This window comes from Poecilia reticulata, chromosome 12 (assembly GCF_904066995.2).
Source record: "Poecilia reticulata chromosome 12, P_reticulata-male-v2, whole genome shotgun sequence".
NCBI classification, from domain to species: domain Eukaryota; kingdom Metazoa; phylum Chordata; class Actinopteri; order Cyprinodontiformes; family Poeciliidae; genus Poecilia; species Poecilia reticulata.
This window is the reverse complement of record NC_088841.1, coordinates 19290863-19309587: the sequence shown is the minus strand read 5'-3', so window position 1 is coordinate 19309587 and position 18725 is coordinate 19290863. Positions and strand designations below refer to the sequence as shown.

Sequence of the window (18725 nt, the reverse complement as noted above, 5' to 3'; positions counted from 1 at the left end):
TAATGCAACAGCAGAAAAAAACTTTGAAGGAATGATCACTTTCAGACTACTCAATGCAGTATGACTGGGTTAAGTACGAATGTTTCACCCAAAACAAAACAGAAACTCACCAGCGCACGAGCATTAGCTTTGGCTCCCTTGTCCAGAAGGACTTTGGCCATGCGATGGTGACCGCAGTGGGCTGCTACATGAAGCGGGGTCAGATGGTCCAGTGTGATGTCGTCAATCTCAGCATTGTATTGCAGTAGCTGCCTGACGCAGTCCATGTGATCCCCCTGAGCTGCCATGTGAATTGGGGACAAACCGTTCTACAGAAGAAATAAAGATATATAAGCAGAAAAGGGTAAATTTGGAACATAACATTGGTCTGAAGGTAGCTTTCTTAACGGTGGAAAATTTATTCTGAAAATCAGCTGAAGAAAAGTCCTAGTACTGAATAGAGTTATTAGTCCCTTTCAAAAATACACTTCAATGTGGGATAATGGCTCCTTTTTGCTATTTCATTGTGTTCAATGTGAAAGACCAATCAGGCGAGGAAGGCCGAGGTCAACCCTCCTCTATTATGCCCCTAACTCAACGAGAGTAGTAGTCACAGCCCCACACCAGCTGATTTGTAAGAGACCATGCCGTTTTGGTACACTGAAGAAGTGAGGCAGTGATGAAGTGCAGTTTGTCAGCCACAGGATTTAAGAGCATAAACAAGACTCAGAAATAACTTCTGACAACAGAAGCAGGAAGGTGAGATACATCACTTAAATTTTGAAGCATTTTCTCTGGTCTACTTCACATTCACCATCATTGCTTTGAAGTAATGGGACAGGGAGACTTCATAGTATGCTGCTAGTAAAAGTTCAAAGGCAGCTGGTCTTTGGTTTAGGACAAAGAGGCATAATTCTAACCAAGGTTTAATTCATTTGCTGTGTGGTCGCTTTGCCATTTTAAGTTTTTATTTGTGTTGACCATCAACTGACAGAGAGAAGAGAAAGTGGCAACCTTAGTTTTAGCCTGGATGGGAGCACCGTGTTCCAGGAGGATTTCAATAACGCGAACATGACCGTTCCGGGCTGCACAATGAAGAGGAGTCAGCTCGTCCTGCGAAGAGATAAATGAAGTCAGACGCAAATATGAAAAACAGTTAAATAACACTGTCATTTAGCATGAAAATTCACCAGAACACATAATCAGCAAGCAATGGGATGGTTTCGCGCATCGACAAGCTCCCATGAAAACGTAATTAGACTGGAGCTGAAATGCTTACCTTTGTTTTGGCATCGATCTGAGCTCCTCTGTCCAGCAGTAATCTGACCATCATCATGTTGCCCCTCCTGGAGGCTATATGAAGAGGTGTGATTCCATTCTGGAGAACACATGAGTTATACAAGCTGCTGCATGTTATAGGTCACAGCCAGAAAAAACAGAAAATGTTGAAAAGGTCTTTGAGATAAATTTAAGTTCTTGTTTTTTTTTTGTTTTTTTTGTTACAATGCCAGACAAAAGATTGAATACAACTTCCCATTGAATCGAATAAGCAGTTGTGTCCAAACTTTTGTATATCTCTGTTTAGGATCATCATCATGCTAAAATATTCAATAATTACTTTTTCAGCTTTCTTACAGAGGACACTTTTTGATGTAAAATCTCTTGAGTTTTCAGGGAATCCCTAATGTCATGATCACAGACAAGGTTTTCAGGGCTTTTGGAAAAGAAACAGACGTCCGGCATTGTAGACCCTCCACCTTATTTAAAACCTTTTATAGGTCAACTGACAATATTCCCAGCAGTCATTACGCCACTTCAGAACATTTTAGAACCATACAATGCCACTTGATCATCCAGAGGTCCGGCTCAGTCACATAATGGACCACTGCAAAGTTCTACCAACCAGTCAATGGGGTTCCATGATGCCCAAAACTTTAATGTGTATCTGGATCCTGAACATGTGGTTTTCCTGCTTGGTTTTCTTTGACACTTACAGTTGATTCTCAAAAATCAATTATGTTAAGTTTAGGAAGCTCTAGCTCACATTTCATTACATGGTTGAGTGGTTGTGGTAAATAACTACATGTTGCCAAAGTGTTGCATAACAATAGTGATTCTTTGAAAATTTCAATATACTCATAATATTTCTAAAGGTATAAATGGTGAATCTGACTGATATGTGTCGGCGTTATTGACATGTTACAGGTCCTTGACACCTAAATTGCATATGTTTAATGGTATTGCGTACATAGGACATTTTTACCATTAGTGACAATGAGAATAATCACAAAACAATGATCACAAATATAATAATAATAGTAATTATTTCCCCCTTTTTTTGGCAGATTTCTACTATGATGTTTATTGAAAGTCAAGGGAAATAGCTGGTGAGCAATTCTTCTCTAACAGAAGTGATGAGGAGGATTTTTATCCATTTCTCTACAGCCTGCACAGTCCATCCATAATCATCATGGGCTCCGCTGCTAGGAATTAATGGATGCAGCATGTACTGGAGGAGCAAAACAATTTTCATTCATCTTGCTGGATAATGTGAATGTGTAATTATATGAAATCTATGGGTCGGTCGGTAGTGGAAGAAGCAAATGAATCTATATTTTTTTGGAATATACGGTAGAGCGTAAGAGATGGTTATTATATGTGAATGTTTGCTGAGACGCTGTTATTTTGTTGTACCTGGCTCATGCAAAGACCCTGCAGCGTCTTGATCTAATGTTTAATGCATCAAGGCTCAGGAAAACTGACCTTGGGGGTGAAGTTTACATTTGCTCCTCTGTTCAGCAGCAGCTGCGCTACACTCATGTTTTCATAGTGAGCTGCGATATGTAGCGGGGTGAAACCAGTCTGCAGAGAAAAGGAAGCAAGAGCATGACGGTTAGTGAGAGATGAACCACATTTCACACATTTATTTGTATTTTAAATCATAATCCACACTTGCAACATAACCACTAAGACTTACTTAAAAAAAACTTCTGCACTGTGATTTTATTTCTCCACCTTGTTTAATTCATGTGCTATTTTCTGTATGCAGCAAACCCAATGTGAAGGAGTGGATACCTTGCTGAGTACATCGGGGTTGGGGTCGTTTTGCAGCAGGACAGCGGCAGTGCGAGTGTCGTCGTTTCGTGCAGCTATGTGGAGCGCTGGAAGGCGGACCTTCCCCTTCGTGCCGTAGTTGATGAGCAGCGCCACAACGTTTTCATGGCCCTGCTGGAGGGCCACCGCGAGGGGCGTGAAGCCATCCTGAGGGTTGGCACAGACGATGGAGGGGAAGAAGTAAGGAGAGAAAACGAGATGCTTTAAAATAACACAGGCAAATATAATGTATACTAATTATTTATGAGCATATGCCAGTACAATACAACACTGCTATTTGTATTTTTCCTTCTGTAACCTGTTGCATTATCATCATTACAGCAAGATATTTAAGCTTTCAGATGAGCTGCTTGCCAAAATGGACTTTTAATGTGTTCATAACATTGTTATAAAATAAATTTACTCTTGGCCAGGTATTGGTGATGATTTTATGTCTCTTTCCAAGTGAATGTAAAAGAGTCACTGAAAGAGGTGTGGCTATGATTAACTTTATGTACTCTCTTTGTTTTTGTTTCCTGTAAAATATTATCATGATTTAATTTTCCGTTTTGGATCAATAAAATATTTTTTGAATTTAAATGTGAAATTCTACTCCACAGTCGCTACATGTTTGCTTTGGATGAAGAAATTTATACAGTGATTAATGACATGGACTAAGTTTTCTCTTTTTTTTTTTCTTTTTACCAACTGCTTTAAAATGTTGTTTCTACTGTATATAAATTGTATTGGTCTAAACTGACCTTGGACCGGATTAACATCTACCTGTTTATTATAGGCTGAAGTTTTGTTGTGTGCTGGAACCGTATTAATAAACCAAAATGAATTGAACTTTATCCAAAAAAATCCATTATCGTCTCTGGAAAAAGGAGATGATCTATTTCAATCACATTTCAACTATGCTTTTGTCACATATCTAATATATTTTTTAAAAAACACCCAAAAAAAAAAGATTATCTTCCCCTGAACCTTATTTGCTGATTGATGATCTTCATAAGAGTTTGGCATTACATTTTTAATTGAAATGCAACAGTTCAGAAAAATGTTATAATTTATTACAAAAGAAAACATTTACCACTTTTGTTTGATTGCAATGCATTTGAATTCAATGTTGTATCAGTTTCTAATAAGAGTTTTTTAAAAATCTTTACAAAACACTCTAGTTTTCATCTTTGACTTCAACCACAATAATTATATATATATATATATATATATATATATATATGGTAAATGGTACATTTATCATAAATGTACCATTATGGTACATTTAAGTGTACCATACATTTAAATGTACCATACATTTTAAGTGTATGGTACGTTGAAATGGGCCAGATATATATATAGATGTATATATATATATCTATATATATATCTGGCCCATTTCAACGTACCATACACTTAAAAATTGTAATATTCTGTACAGAGAAATGGAAAGTTGCAATAAAATAACTTTTCAATAATATGCTAATTGTATTGAATTGGTCTGTAACGCTACAATTAACACAACATAAACATAACCATTACTGTCATTATTTTAACATAGATGAGAATAAATGTTGCCTTTATGTTTAAATATAAGATATTAGGTAATTTTATTCCATTCTGCTTCATATTTTTAAATGGAAATTGTTGTATTTTTGTCCAAGCTTTTCATACCGTGAGAACCTCATACACACATACCTCAGTTGGGAGACTCTGATTTGCACCGTTCTCAAGCAGAAACTTGACCACCTCTAAATGATTCTCCTGTGCAGCCATGTAGAGCGGACTGAAGCCTTTCTGTTTGGGCATCAAAACATCATGTATGAAACACAAGCACATAGATTTCTGTGTCAATTTGTTTCTGAGGTCACATGAGGTCAATGGACCTGTCTGAGCGACATTCTTAAGAGACACATTTTCATTACAACCCGTAAACCTAAATGTAGAGGACACTGCATAAGTATGCAAACAGGATTTCACTTTCAGTTCTTCAGTTTTGTCCCAGTTAGACGAGAAACACGAGACAAATGTCTGCACACTTGCTCATCCAGCTTTAACTGACTAACAGCTTTGAGACACTTACATGTGACTGAGCATTAACGTTGGCACCGTAGTTGACGAGCTCAGCCACCACTTTCTCCTGCCCCGCCAGAGCTGCGATATGGAGAGCCGTGTTCCCTTTCTGGAGGTCACACACACGCAGGAAAAAAACACGGAAGGTCAGAAAAAGGAAATTAAAGAGAGTGAGAAGACAATTATGGCAGCCTAATGACCTAGATCTCCACACTTAACACTGAAATACAAGCTCTAGAAACAGGTCCAGTGTAATTAAATTTACATTTTAGGCATCAAGGTTACTCAGATCTCTGTGGAGGTACTAAATACCGCCGCTCGAGCTACAGTATAAAGGTGAAATCCAGAATCCAGCTGACAAAAAAATAAATAAATAAATGTCACAGATTACATAGAAGTACATCACTGACACCGGTAATTTTTTCATCTCTCTTTTGAAAAAACCCAAAAAAAACAACAACAATTGAATAAATAATCTGCATTCATACAGGTCATCTAATTCTGGTGTCACATCCAGTGTCGGTGACTAAAGCTAAAGTTTTTCATGTGCTAAGAGGGCAGATTACCTTGGTGGTTGCTTCCAGTTCAATGCCAGAGTGCAGCAGCTCCAAAACCATTTTGACATGGCCCTCTTTAGAGGCCAGGTGTAACCCATTAAGACCATTCTTAGGAGAAAAGAGAGACGGAGGTACAAGAGGAGAAATAATTAAAAGTCCTACGTCAACTCATACCAGTAAATTAAAACAATAAGGTACTCAATTATTATGATTATCATTTTACTATCAGCTGTTTTACACACAGCTCTTGGCTAGACTTCTTTTATCTTCCTATTACAATCATTTGAATTATTGATGTTTTTAGCTGCAGCTAGCCTGCTGTAATCAATCTCTCCACAAGGGGTCACTGTGATCCGTTCTGTTCTCAGCCTTTTCATCGTACTGCAGTGTCACTCACTTCAAATGGGCAGTTCCCTGTGTAAACTCTGCACACAGTAATGGGGAGAAAACTGCGCATCAGTCTCAGTTACATACTCTCTTATCCCGTCTTCACACCGCAGACTCCGGGAGTCAAATGTGAGGCCGTCTGTCACACGTCTAAACTGATTTATAAGTTAGAAGATACAAAACACAAACACTCGTCTGCAACGAGTGTTTGTTGCAGACGAGTGCAACAAACACTTAAAGAGAGTTGTTGAAAAATTGGTTTCTGCAAAACTCAATAGGGAAATGTTTTAAAGAAAAATGGGCAAAACGTTGTCCATAACAATGAAGAGACAGATAGACGATAAATGCTTTAGCTGCTGCAGCTAAAATTGCCTTGCATAAATCAAATTCTTTGTTGAAGAGAGAGTACTTTAGCATACTGCTGCTTTAAGTTTTGCTAAATATGAAATGTAATCATGGGTCAGCAAAATGTAAACCCAAGAGAGACATATCAGGACGTGATAGAATCGTTTAGATCTAAACTGAAATGTACCAAAACATACTGGCATTACTAATCAGCTGAAGACAAAAAAAAGTCGTTTTTGTCCAAATCATCCTTGTAAATTATATTTTTCATGTTATCTTTCCTGGTTAATTTAAGAAATAATAAAGAAAGAAAGATTGGAAAAGTATAAGAAAAAAAACTATCACTTCTATTTCAATGTTTCTTTTGGCGATGTTACAAAAGGTTAATTAACTAGACGTTGTTAATTATACAATGTAGAGAAAAATATTTAAAGATTATGGCTGCCAAAGGTCACTCTACAAGTTATTGATTTATGTTGTATACTTAGTTCTTTGCATTTTGGCTTTGTCCTTAACAAAGGAGTAATAGTGTGGAATCAATGGTGTGTTTTTGATCAAGTAAGATATAAATTGTTCTAGAACCTACAGACCAGATTGTATTTATTACATCCTGCTACGTGAAACTCTTTCCTCCACAACTGCAAGATCTGATTAACATTCTTTTATTGTAGTTGTGTGTAGTTTATATAGTAGACATCTTAATTTTCTAAAATACGTGCATGTATTTAGTGACAGTCAGAAAACTTATTGTGTAACAATTAAAGGTAATTAGATGGCTGAACAAATTCAGGTGATGGCAAGAACATGAAGACAAAAAGAGAAAAGGAGAATCCTAAAAATAGCCCACAGGTTTGTGACTATAGCAAGGACACAGAGCCCAATAAATCACAAACAAAAATACCACACCTGCCCTTGTCTCAACGTGGAGTAAAAAGCAGGAAAGAAACAAAAGGAATACAAAATACAGGGAAATGTGGGTGTTATAGGGGACGTCTTGTGAATCTGGAAATGTGTGAGCGTCGTCATCAGAGTAATTTAGCTGATTTTGAAGTACAATGCAGGTTTTATATCAGGTTAAGGTAATTCATAATGTATACAAAGTTTCTCTCCAGGTGGTGAAAATGTGAATTTATTTTTTCAGATTATGTTTCTGATTACACAGTCATGGAGATGTGAAAGAACAACTAACATAAAGTGTCATTGTGGATGCTACCGTTTTTGATTCTGAACAAATGAAACAAAAAAAAAAAAACGTATCAGATTATGGCTCAAATAAAATTTAAGACCAACAGGATGCTTGTTTTTACTTTCCACATTTGTGGTTTTGCAATCCCATGTTTGGCTTCTGATGCAGAATTATGTAACATCATTGTATTTATCTGATGATCTGAAGAAGATGCTAAAGGCTTCATTTTGCATTCAGGCCGGCTGCAGATTTCAAATGACATGACAGACATGCACTATCTGCACTTTTTAATCTGGAGTCTCTGCAGTACAACGCTGGCAGATCAAGTCGGGTGTTCAATAAGACTTCAGTCCTGTGAATAACAACCGTTTGGAAGACCAGGAATTTTCCTGTGTGTATGGTCAAACTTCATTGCTTTATGACATTGATTCAGCAACTTGGGGCAAAAGAACAGGAGGTAAAACTAAACATTTATGAAACTATAATTTAATATCTCAATTATTAATGCATGTTAGACAAAGAGGATAAAAATGATCTGGAGAGCATGAATCTTTAATTGTCTTCAAAGCCTCTGATTTGATTCAATTAGCTAATTCTCCACATGAGCGTTGCACTGAGATTTATTGTCTGATGTGTCTGAAGCTATACCTCTACTTTAAAAGCATGCACCTAACTTAAATACATCTACATCTTTTTTATGCATAAGAATTATATGACAGGCAGTTTTTTCTAAATCTTAGCAATAAACTAAACACATAGATACAGTTTACTGCAATGGCAGTCTCCAAACTAAAGTAACATCTTCTTCATGGGAACTATTGAAGATACATCATGAACTTTATATTTTAGCCAATTAGCCAGTTATTCTTTTGCTACTTTTATTGGCAGTTTTTCTTTCTGAAACATTATTTTAAATAACATAAAATACCCTGGGTTCATAACGTCTCTTAGAAATGATTCATCCTGCTTTCAGCAATCATTCCTGATATTTGTCAAAAATGCAACTGTTTTACTGGTAGTGAAACAATCACTCAGAATAATAAGGAACGCAGAGCCTTATTGAAATCCAGAAATGATTATAGGAGTCACAATGAAATCAGAAACTCATGGATAAAAATGCTTTACAACACACAGAATACAAATCAAATGGACTGCACAGGCAGACAGCATAGTAACATAAATCAACAACCAGAGACAAAGTGTTGTAAATCACAACTGGACCGGTCATTAAATGAGCTCAGAGCAACAAGAGAAGAAAAGCGAGGAAGAGACTAAAAATCAAAATACAACCATTAGGGAAATATAACATCGAAGGTCAAATCTGTACAACAAATTAACTACCATGGATGGATTGAATGTAAAGGGAAAGTTTTCTGTGGTTGCCAAAAGGTATCTAAAATACTCAAAAATGAATGTGAAGATAAACCAGCTGATCTGACACAGAAAAAGCATTTTCCTACAGAAATTACAAGTCCAATAGACGAGAGCAATGAGGAAAAACTCTCAACTTGTCTCTGTGGGTAAAAACACACACTGTGAACACGTCTACTCTGCTGCGGTGGAAACTTAAAACATTAATAACTGCAGAAATAAACCATTCCTGCCATAGCAGGCAGCTTTAACATGCTCTGCTTTAACAGTGTTTTTAACTTTTCCATAGGTGGAAAAATCTTTTTCATTTAACTACAATCTTAGCTAGTAATGATGAATAATTTCCTTTTATGAAGAAGTAAGAATGTCAAAGTGCACATAAAGGTGATAAAAAAACAAATATTTTGGTGATATTCAAAAGAATATTCTAATTTAATACACAATACTAGTTGTATATTAGGCATTTAAATACATTAAGTCAACATTTCAAGTTTTTATAAACCCTCTGAAAAATAATGACATCTTCTAATCTACTTTGACATGTAATCCATTGTCATGTTTATTGAAGTCTTACTCTCACCGACACACATACTCATATTATTTTTTGCAGAAGTGTTACTCAGTCAGCACAGGACATCTTACTTGATTAGAGGTGTTGATGTCTATCCTGTTCTTAATGTGATCCAGGGCCTTGTCCAGGTTCCCCGATCGAGCCGCACGCAGGAAGCTGGTGGCTGCATCCGCCTGGGACGGAAACAGACAACAGACGACGATGAGAGCCTGTTGGTAAAAATGTGTTTAAGCCCGTCGCAAAAACAGATTCTGCCGTCATCCAAGGATTCCACCGGAATGATATTTTGCCAGTTTTTTTTTGTTTTGTTTGTTTTCCAAATAAAGCCACAAAGGTTACAAGTACGTCTGCAAGGACTGCGGTAGTAAGAATACATTTATTGCTTCTTTTCTCCTTTAAGCATAAAAATGTCAGACTCCTTGCAGCCCACTTGTGCCCATGCTATGAGTTTGGCAGGCCATCTCAGCACGTTCTGCCACGAGCTCTGCTTTTTTTCTTGCATGTCTGATCTCAGCCAGGAAAAAAACTCCGGTGGTTTGTCTTTTGGCCTGTGTCAGTGTTTGTACGCCCACTCCTAAGTTCGTTCATTGACAGATAGCGTAACACGGCTGCCCTGAACAATGCAATATTTTCATTTCCCCTCAAGAGGAGATAACTGATGCCTGCGCTGTAATCTTGACCCCGCCTCCGCCTCTGTCACCGACTAAATTATGAATCTGCTGGAGCTTTTTATTCCCGAGTGTTTTAATTATACTGAATCGTTGAAAGAAGCACAAACCCTTTTCAGACCGAAAGACATTTTACTTCTTCTCTCCTCGCATGTCAGACTTATGTAAGAAATTCATCAGTGGAGGATGCATCAGACAGCTATCCATTTCTATAAATTAAAAATTGTTTTATACGTTTTTGTACGAATAAAAAAATAAAAAAAAAAAAAAAATATATATATATATATATATATATATTGCAGCACAAACTGTTATTTTCAGCTCCAGTCAGGAATAATTTGAAGAGAATAAGTGAATGTATTCATTTTGCACTCATAGGGCCTTAAAAAAGTATTCAGACCCCTTAAGTTCATACTTTAAAGCTACAGAATGTAGCTTATATAAAAAAAAATATGTTTTTTTTTCAGATTTGTTAATAGTATGAGACAAATAATCTGTAAAAAAAATTAATAAATAAAAAATATCAAGTCTAAAAATCAATCTTTAGATGTGTTGTTTTTTAAAGTGCATGGAAGACAGTTTTCGGCTCATTCCGTTTCTTCCAAAGTTGAATAAATTTACATACTTTGACAAGTAATATAGAGCCAAAAGCTATTCATCGGTTAACTCCTTTTATGTTTCTCTTCGTGCTGCTTTGTTCTGTTAGTGACATTTACTGTCCCGTCCACAGTTTACCTGTGTCACCCCTAACCCTCCTCACTCCTGTATTCATGCCACATTACTGCCTCGTGACAGGCAACATCTTCTGTCTGAATTCAGCTGAGATGGGCTTTGAGCTCGTTATTGAGTCTTGGTTTGTGTTGCTGACAAAAATCTAGCACCGTCCTCAAAAGCACAAAGGAGAGTTGGTTTTCATGTTGCTCCAAGGCTACAATCCATCTTCCTTCCTGTTTGGCCACTATCTCTGACGCTCCTATTTCACTCTTCTCTGCTCCCATCACTCTCTTTTCTGTTCTTTAACTCTATTTGCAATCAAGCTGTCAATTGGATCAAGTAATTTGATTAACTGAACCCCTCCCTTTGCACTACTGTGAACAGCATAAATTCTCTCTCTCTCTCTAACCTTCCCGTAAATGAAACAAAATCTACTTTTTTTCAAATTCCATATGTTTAAGTCAAAACTATAAAACTTTGCAATGTTTTTTTTCAAATTCGTTATGGACTCACCTGCTTAACAATTCACCATGTTAACAATGTTGACTTACAATGCCTTACTGCTGCCCGACTACTGTAATGAATAATTATATGTCTGTCTAACCTGCAAATAATGCGACTGATTATTATGCTTGAGATAAGACAATTTATCATCCATTAAATAGAACATTTCCTTCAGCATCTAGCAAGAAGATACGATAAATCCACACAGTTAAGACAAATAGGTATATAAACTGTCCCCACCTGCAAAATATGAAAAAGACCTCTAATAGCTAATAGCATCGGTAAAGTTTTAATATGAGGAAAATAATCAAACTATGATATTTGTGCAATCCACAGACGGCAAATATCCGTGACTAATTAACTACTAAGCAGATGAATTGTTCTAACACATTGATTTTCCCCCCTAACCAGAAAAAGAGAAGAGCAGCTGTGTCTATTTCCATAACTCCTAATATAAACTGAAGCAGACAAAGCAGAGAACAAAGAACAATAACTATTTGTGGCTCCTTCTTTACCTCTGAAGTCAGAACATGGATCTTAAAATATGCAAAACCTAATTTATATTAGACTCGACTTAAATTCTCCACGTTTCAGTTTCAAATTGGTAATTGTGAACAGCTAACCACTGTGGTCATTGACAAGCTGGACAAAAAAATCCCATGAAAATCATGTTTTCACATGTGATTCACACATTTCCACATGTAAATCACATGTGACTTTCACATGTGATTTTCATGGGATTTTTTTGTAAGGGAAGCTGTACACCATGAGCAATAGAAGCTATTGTGATTTAATAACATGGTTTCCGATACCTCATATGTTGTAAATGGTAGCATACGGACACATAACAAAAAATACATGTAATTCTTTGCACTTGATGCATTTGAACACTTCTATTGAGGTTGTGTAGTACTATCTTTTTGGAAAATTTAATGAGACACAAACTGACAGAAGTGCAAATCAATTTGGAGAACCGCTTGTTCTCCAAATTGGTAAACGCCCCCTTCAGGGGACTTCCATTCTTCATCTTTTTAAATTTGGAGCTCATCAGTTTGTACTTCTGCATACACCACTACAGTTGGTATGTTTTGTTTTGGAGACTCCTGCTGTCAGTGTTTCTTTTATCCATCACAACCATACAATAATACAATAAACAACCATACAATAGCAATTCCAACTTCATGTCTGTGTGTTGGCCAGACCCCTACACCACCATTCATATAACCTAGATGTATGTCTTTTTACTTAACTTTTGAGAAATGTGTGAAGTGATCTACTGAAACAGAACTGGTAGAACCATTAAAATTGTCATGTAGAAAATAATAAATTCTGCCTGAAGACAAGAAATACCTCCTCAGATGATAGCCAATGGAAATAAGCAATGCAACGAATAAGTGATAGGTATATACTGCAAAACTGAAAAAAAAAAATTATTATCATGTTTTTAAGAACAGCAGACCTCAAAACCCAGAGAAGTGACATATGGAGTAGTGCAAAGCTAAGCAACACATCCGAGACAAGAGCAAAAGAAACTGGTAGAGACGTTCGAACAGAAAACGATTTGCTTAAATGACCCAATATTATGTCATGGTCACATAAATGGAAGGAGCGAAAAAAGAGAAACCCAGATGGAGATTGATTTAAAACTATAAGTAAGCATGAAATGCTGCAGCGTCAGACAGAAACCACAAGATAGATCACTAATGTGGAAATTTTAGCTGACTAAATGAAAAATGTATATTAGAAACATGAGAATGGCACATGTTTAAACTTTCTTAATTATAACTGTTAAATACATATTTTGACTGGTGAGCAGGTGTGTTTTTAATTAAAGCAATACATGAAATTGAATTTATACACAACGGACATTATTTAACCATAGTTTTCAAATGCACACTGTAGCATTTAATATACATGTCTTATTTTTACAAATGCAAATCTGTAAAGAGTGCTGTGTATTTGCATTTAGCTACTTTTAGTCTAACAGTGACAGATTCAGTTCAACCAATTTTTGTCAATTAGGAATCCAATCATTAATAAAGCAAAGTCATGTGTGACCAAGTAACACAGCAGACAGGTCAGGGTTCAAGTTAAGGAGAAGTTTTAAACATAGTTATATTTAAAAAAAAAAAAAAAAAAGACTTTAATGCATCATCCAAAAATGTAAAGATTATAAACGATCAACTCCATGTCAATAGAGAATCTTTCCAGGAATATCCTGACATGGACGTTTTGAAGGTGACCTAACCATGCCAAACCAATTAGCCTGAACTTACTTCAACTTCACTATTATGAATTATGTTGAACTTTCAGATTAAAAAATGTCATTTAAATGCACTTAAACAGCTTGAAATACATAGGAAAATCGATACGTCTTCTCTAATAAAATTTAAAGCAATGAGGATTACATTGAATGGATTCATGGGCGGTAGCCAATGTACTAAAGCGCTGATGGTTTTACGCAGTGTCTACTGCATGATACTACTCTTGAGCTTAGTGATTTCTCTGTGTCAAAGCTGTCATTATTTTAGAAACACAATAATTCAACCAGAGTCTTAGTGAACTGCCTCTCCTGGAAATATCTGATGACTTTGTGCGCTCTGGCTCTCCTCTGACAGAAGTCATTGGCAGAATCCTAAATATGTAAACTTTTTTCCAGTGACAGCTCCTGTCAGTTCTAATTTTGAAATAACTTCTTGTGTCACTTCAAGCTCTGACCTCTCCGTGCATTTCAATATGAATCTCATCTGCCAGGCACCCAGATTTGGGAGAAACAAGAGATACAAGAAGCTACTGTCTTAAAAAAGTAAGTAAGATGTTTAAACATTCGCTCAAGTCACAGGACTTGGGTAACTCTAATATGGCTCTTTTTACTTATGTGATGTTGAATGTAACATTTAAAAAAAAAAACACAGATGAAATAAGGGATGACATTCATGCTTTTTATGGAAGGGAAGAAATCAAAAGGCTTTTACAGAGCAGTGGACTCTGCATCAAAGAGCTCGTGCCTGTTAGATTGAAACCAATGATGCACAAACCAAAGCCTGGTTTCTGGTCTCTTAAATTACTCCAGTGGACATTAACTGATTATGTTTGCGTACGGAGGAATGGCGGTTCTTTGTGGCTCACAGCGTAAACAAGAAAATCGTTCATTATGATTAACACACAAATTAAGACAAATTACCGCCACAAACTCGCGCAGATACACACACATGCGGACAAAACTAAAAATAGTTGCATCAACGCCACGGTATGTTAGTGTTGGCAGCAACAGGGAGGGAGATGGATCAAAGTAATGAACCCTCATGGGTTTTAGCAAAGACACACTTCGACTACAGGAGACAGATTCCCAAGAAAACCTACAAACACACACACAAGCACACGCGCACACACACACACACACACACACACACACACACACACACATGTAAGCGAGGTTGTCACAAGCATTTGCAAACACGCAACTATTGCACACATGAATCTGCAGTGAGCACATTTTTTTAGATTCTGACAGCAGGATGAAAACAACTTTAAGCCTTCCAGGCCTTGGTTTCATGCAGAGCGAGCTATAAAAAAAAGAGGAAAAAAACTGATTTTAAATTAACAAAAGCATATAATTAAATACACTCACTCTGTATAACATGGCATGCTAGTTCTGTTCAGAATACTTGTCCTGGAAGTTGATTTGTATCCACAACCAGGGTTACCAGCTGCCTAAATGAGAAATACAGTTATTTAATACAAAGTATTTGTCATTTATCCCTCATCTTGCAAGCAAAGACGGAAAATCCCACATTCATATTTGTTTATGGTTTTAGAATCACGGTTAAATGACTGACAGAAAGGCAGGAAATACTCTAACTTCAGTAGGATATGTGTTGTGTTTACATTCCTGATGCGTTTTGTTCCGTTTTCTTCTTCTTTTTTTTTGTTGCTTGCACATTTTTTCAATACTTGTAACTTATTGTAAACAATAATTGACATCTGAATTCTAGTCTATGCTCTTCAACTTCCATCTAAAAAAACTATCTGCAGCACAAAGATCTGTGAATGTTTTTAAATCAGTGTTTTCACAAACCGCTACGACATATATGAGACAGGAGTGTTTTTAAGAAGACAGAAATCCTGTAGTCATTAATGTAAGATAATGACTACACATAACCTATCTGCAGAAAAGCTCTACCATACTGCTTTAAATCTGATCAAAGCATACTGAGGTTTCCGGATTGTTTTCTGTGTAAAACAAGGTATCATCCCCTTATAGAAAAGTGCGAAATCATTTACCAGGACCCCGAGCTAATGCCATGCTCGGCGTCTGGACAAGAAAAAGGAACCTCCACACCTGGAGACGCCATTTGTGGGGGGAAAAAAAAACTGAAATGTGGAGCACAGGAACAAATGATCAGAGGCAACCTAATTCATCACTTCACTACTCCTGGCATTACTTATGTCCCTTCGGTCGTTTGAAACATTCACTAATTCCTTTGACGTAGTTTTCTAAATATTAGTTTGTTCAGAAAATCTTAAGCTAAATTATATCTAGATTGCTGTAGTCACATGAGAAATATAAATATAGGTAGGTTTTTCTGTGTCTGTACTCCGATTGGTGTTGAAACAATATTGATGTCAGGAAGAGGTTTATGTTTGATCTTACCACACTTGCCGTAATGACTGGCACTGGCGGTAGATATTTAACAATTTTAAAATAACTATATATTTTGAGCACTGAGACCAAAAAATCCCATTTTTCTTGCAGCTTTAACAGTGAGCTGTGTAACTTTTCCCCCTCCTTTTTTAGAAGACTGAATGTGAAAAAAAATGAAAGTGACACATTTTCTATTTGAATGGTATGTTTTCTTGTCTTCCCTATTTAAAAAACTGGCTAAGCAAATGGATTTCTGTTTTAAGTATGGTGGAAGTCTCGTGGATGCTCTGATTAGCTTAAAACGTACGGAAAAAAATATGTGTAAGAAAAGCCAAACAATTACTTCCTAATATGTTTTTTTTCCCCCGTTGAATAAATCTAGTTAAATTGAGAAATTGGATCATGTAAAATCTTGGCGTGAGATTTCTTTATTTTTAGTTATTTTTATTTTGTTGGCCCTATTACGCGCAAACACTGTATACTAGACTAAAACACTTTTTGACATTGGTCAAAACCGCTTGGCTCTAAAATCATCAGTGTTAAATTAAAATGTGAACGTTTTATTTTAGAAAATCATAAGACAGATATCCAAGGAAATATAAAACCAATTGAGGAGAAAGAGTATGACTGACAAGATGAAGTCACTGAACAAAAAATTAAAAATCAATAGTCAGCAGAATGGAAATGAACTCAGTGGAGTTGATGGGTAAATGGAGGAAGTATCTGAGGCGTACAGGTCAGACAACCTAAACATTTCTACTCCAAAATTTAATTAATTTAGAGACGCCCAGATTGCAGCGGAAAGAATGACAATGGAGCACAGTTTTCACAAAAATCAACAAGTTAAAATAATTGGAGTAATAAATAACATAAAATCCCAACATCTCAATCAAACAGGATAAAATGTTCACAGAAGTGTCCACTTTAAGCTGAGCTGTACTTACACTCTGAAAGCAGACCCAGACTGAATAAAACATTAAACGCTTCGTTCAGGCTAATACCTCTCACAGAACACAACATTCTCCTTCCTCCTCCGAAAAGATGGGACATATCAAAATGAGGATCTTCCTGTTGTCTCTGTGCTAAAACAGAGCTGCTAAATTATTTATAGCTCCTGTCAGGCCACTGCTTCTGCAGCCCATTACAATCAAAGCATGCTTTTTTTTTCCTGTTTTTGTACGTTGACGCACACGCATAACGTGCCCGCTGTCATACTGCATGCTAATGCTCACGCAGACATGCATCACACGTGGAAAGGGCAAGAAGCCAAAATAACTGGAAAACAGAGTCAAAAACATCTTACTTTCAAACATAAACACAGTCCTTATCTTACAAAAATTGCTTTTGATGCTCAGGGTCCATTGTGAAACAATCAATCTGGAAATGAATTTCAAAATCATGGGAAATTGCGGGAAGATTTTATCAAATGTGTTGTATAACATGAGACTGTATGCTAAAAAAAATACTACAACCCTGTTGACGTTTTTAACACGTCTGTCTTGCTTAATAAAATCATCTAAGTGTTTTCTTACAGCTAAGAAAAATGCTAGCTGGCATTGAGAAATTGGATGATATAAAATCTTATTGGTTTCACATTATCAACATGCAAACTGTTACGAACTGCTTTAGATTATTTAAAAAACAAAGTTCAAGCCTATATTTATCTGTTAAAAAAAATTTGCATATTCATTCCAAGAAAAATAACCGTCTTTATTTTGTTTTCGTAATGACTTTGTAAGAACCTGTTAATCCCTGTGTTCATATATTAGCTACTTGTTTACTATTATTAATATTATTATACTGGTCTAAACAAGGATTGGAGGATTTGTTTCTTCTTAGGTTGAGATGAAAATCGTTATTATGAGCCGTGTTCATCGTCTGTATTTAAAGCCTTTGTTTTCAAGTCTTCACAGTCAACACTGTCAAAGGTACTCAAAAAAATCACAACATAACAAGCAACGTAGAGAGTAACTGAAAGAAAATATTGAATGTCTGAAGGCAGTTATTCAAGTGTAACTATTTCAACAAACCAGAAGGGCCTTTGTCATGCTCAACATTATAAAGATAAAGCAAGACGGAACAAATTATGAGCCATATTTTATCAACACTCCATGAATGTTACTGGCTAATAATTCAAGGGCATAATTTCAAAGAAAGTTTTCAGCATCACACACATCATCTGTCAGAGCTGGGAGAGAATATATACAGACTCTGTTCACTTCTTTGTTGCGCAAGATGAAGATTGTAAGTCGAGTCTTGAGTCATTAGAGTGCAAGTCTAAGTCTTGAGTGTTACGTCATGTTATAATGTCATTTCCTCATCTAAAAGCGTTGCTCTCACTCTTTGAGGATTTATTGAAACTCCCATAGCAACTATTCAGAGGGCATCTTAAATGCACGCTCTCACAAAGCGCCACCTATTTCCACAAAGCTCCTCCTCCAGAGCTGCAGCCCCAGACCAGCGGCAGCAGCAATTAGCCAGAGTGAGTTTGCTGAGCCTATCACACAAACTACTTCTCAGTCCAATGCTCATAAGAAAGTTTGTAAGAGGCTTAATGGAGCAACGTTGTTCTGATGACATGCTGAAGATCCGGGTGTCAAAGAGAGCAGGAGCTTCTTAAAGAGACAGAGGC

At 36.5% G+C, this 18725-nt stretch overlaps 1 protein-coding gene across 6 annotated transcripts in view; it reads right to left on the bottom strand.

Moving 5' to 3' along the window:
• Positions 1–18725, bottom strand: part of ank1b (ankyrin 1, erythrocytic b) — a 97896-nt gene that overhangs the window by 35997 nt on the left and 43174 nt on the right. For all 6 annotated transcript variants that reach the window (XM_081613521.1, XM_081613520.1, XM_081613516.1 and 3 more), the window contains exons 3-11: positions 9634–9735; positions 5712–5810; positions 5156–5254; positions 4771–4869; positions 3055–3240; positions 2743–2841; positions 1259–1357; positions 994–1092; positions 111–308 (exon numbers count right to left, since the gene is read on the bottom strand). In XM_081613521.1, the coding sequence (XP_081469647.1) occupies positions 111–308; positions 994–1092; positions 1259–1357; positions 2743–2841; positions 3055–3240; positions 4771–4869; positions 5156–5254; positions 5712–5810; positions 9634–9735 (1080 nt within the window). The remainder of the gene's footprint in view (positions 1–110; positions 309–993; positions 1093–1258; positions 1358–2742; positions 2842–3054; positions 3241–4770; positions 4870–5155; positions 5255–5711; positions 5811–9633; positions 9736–18725) is intronic.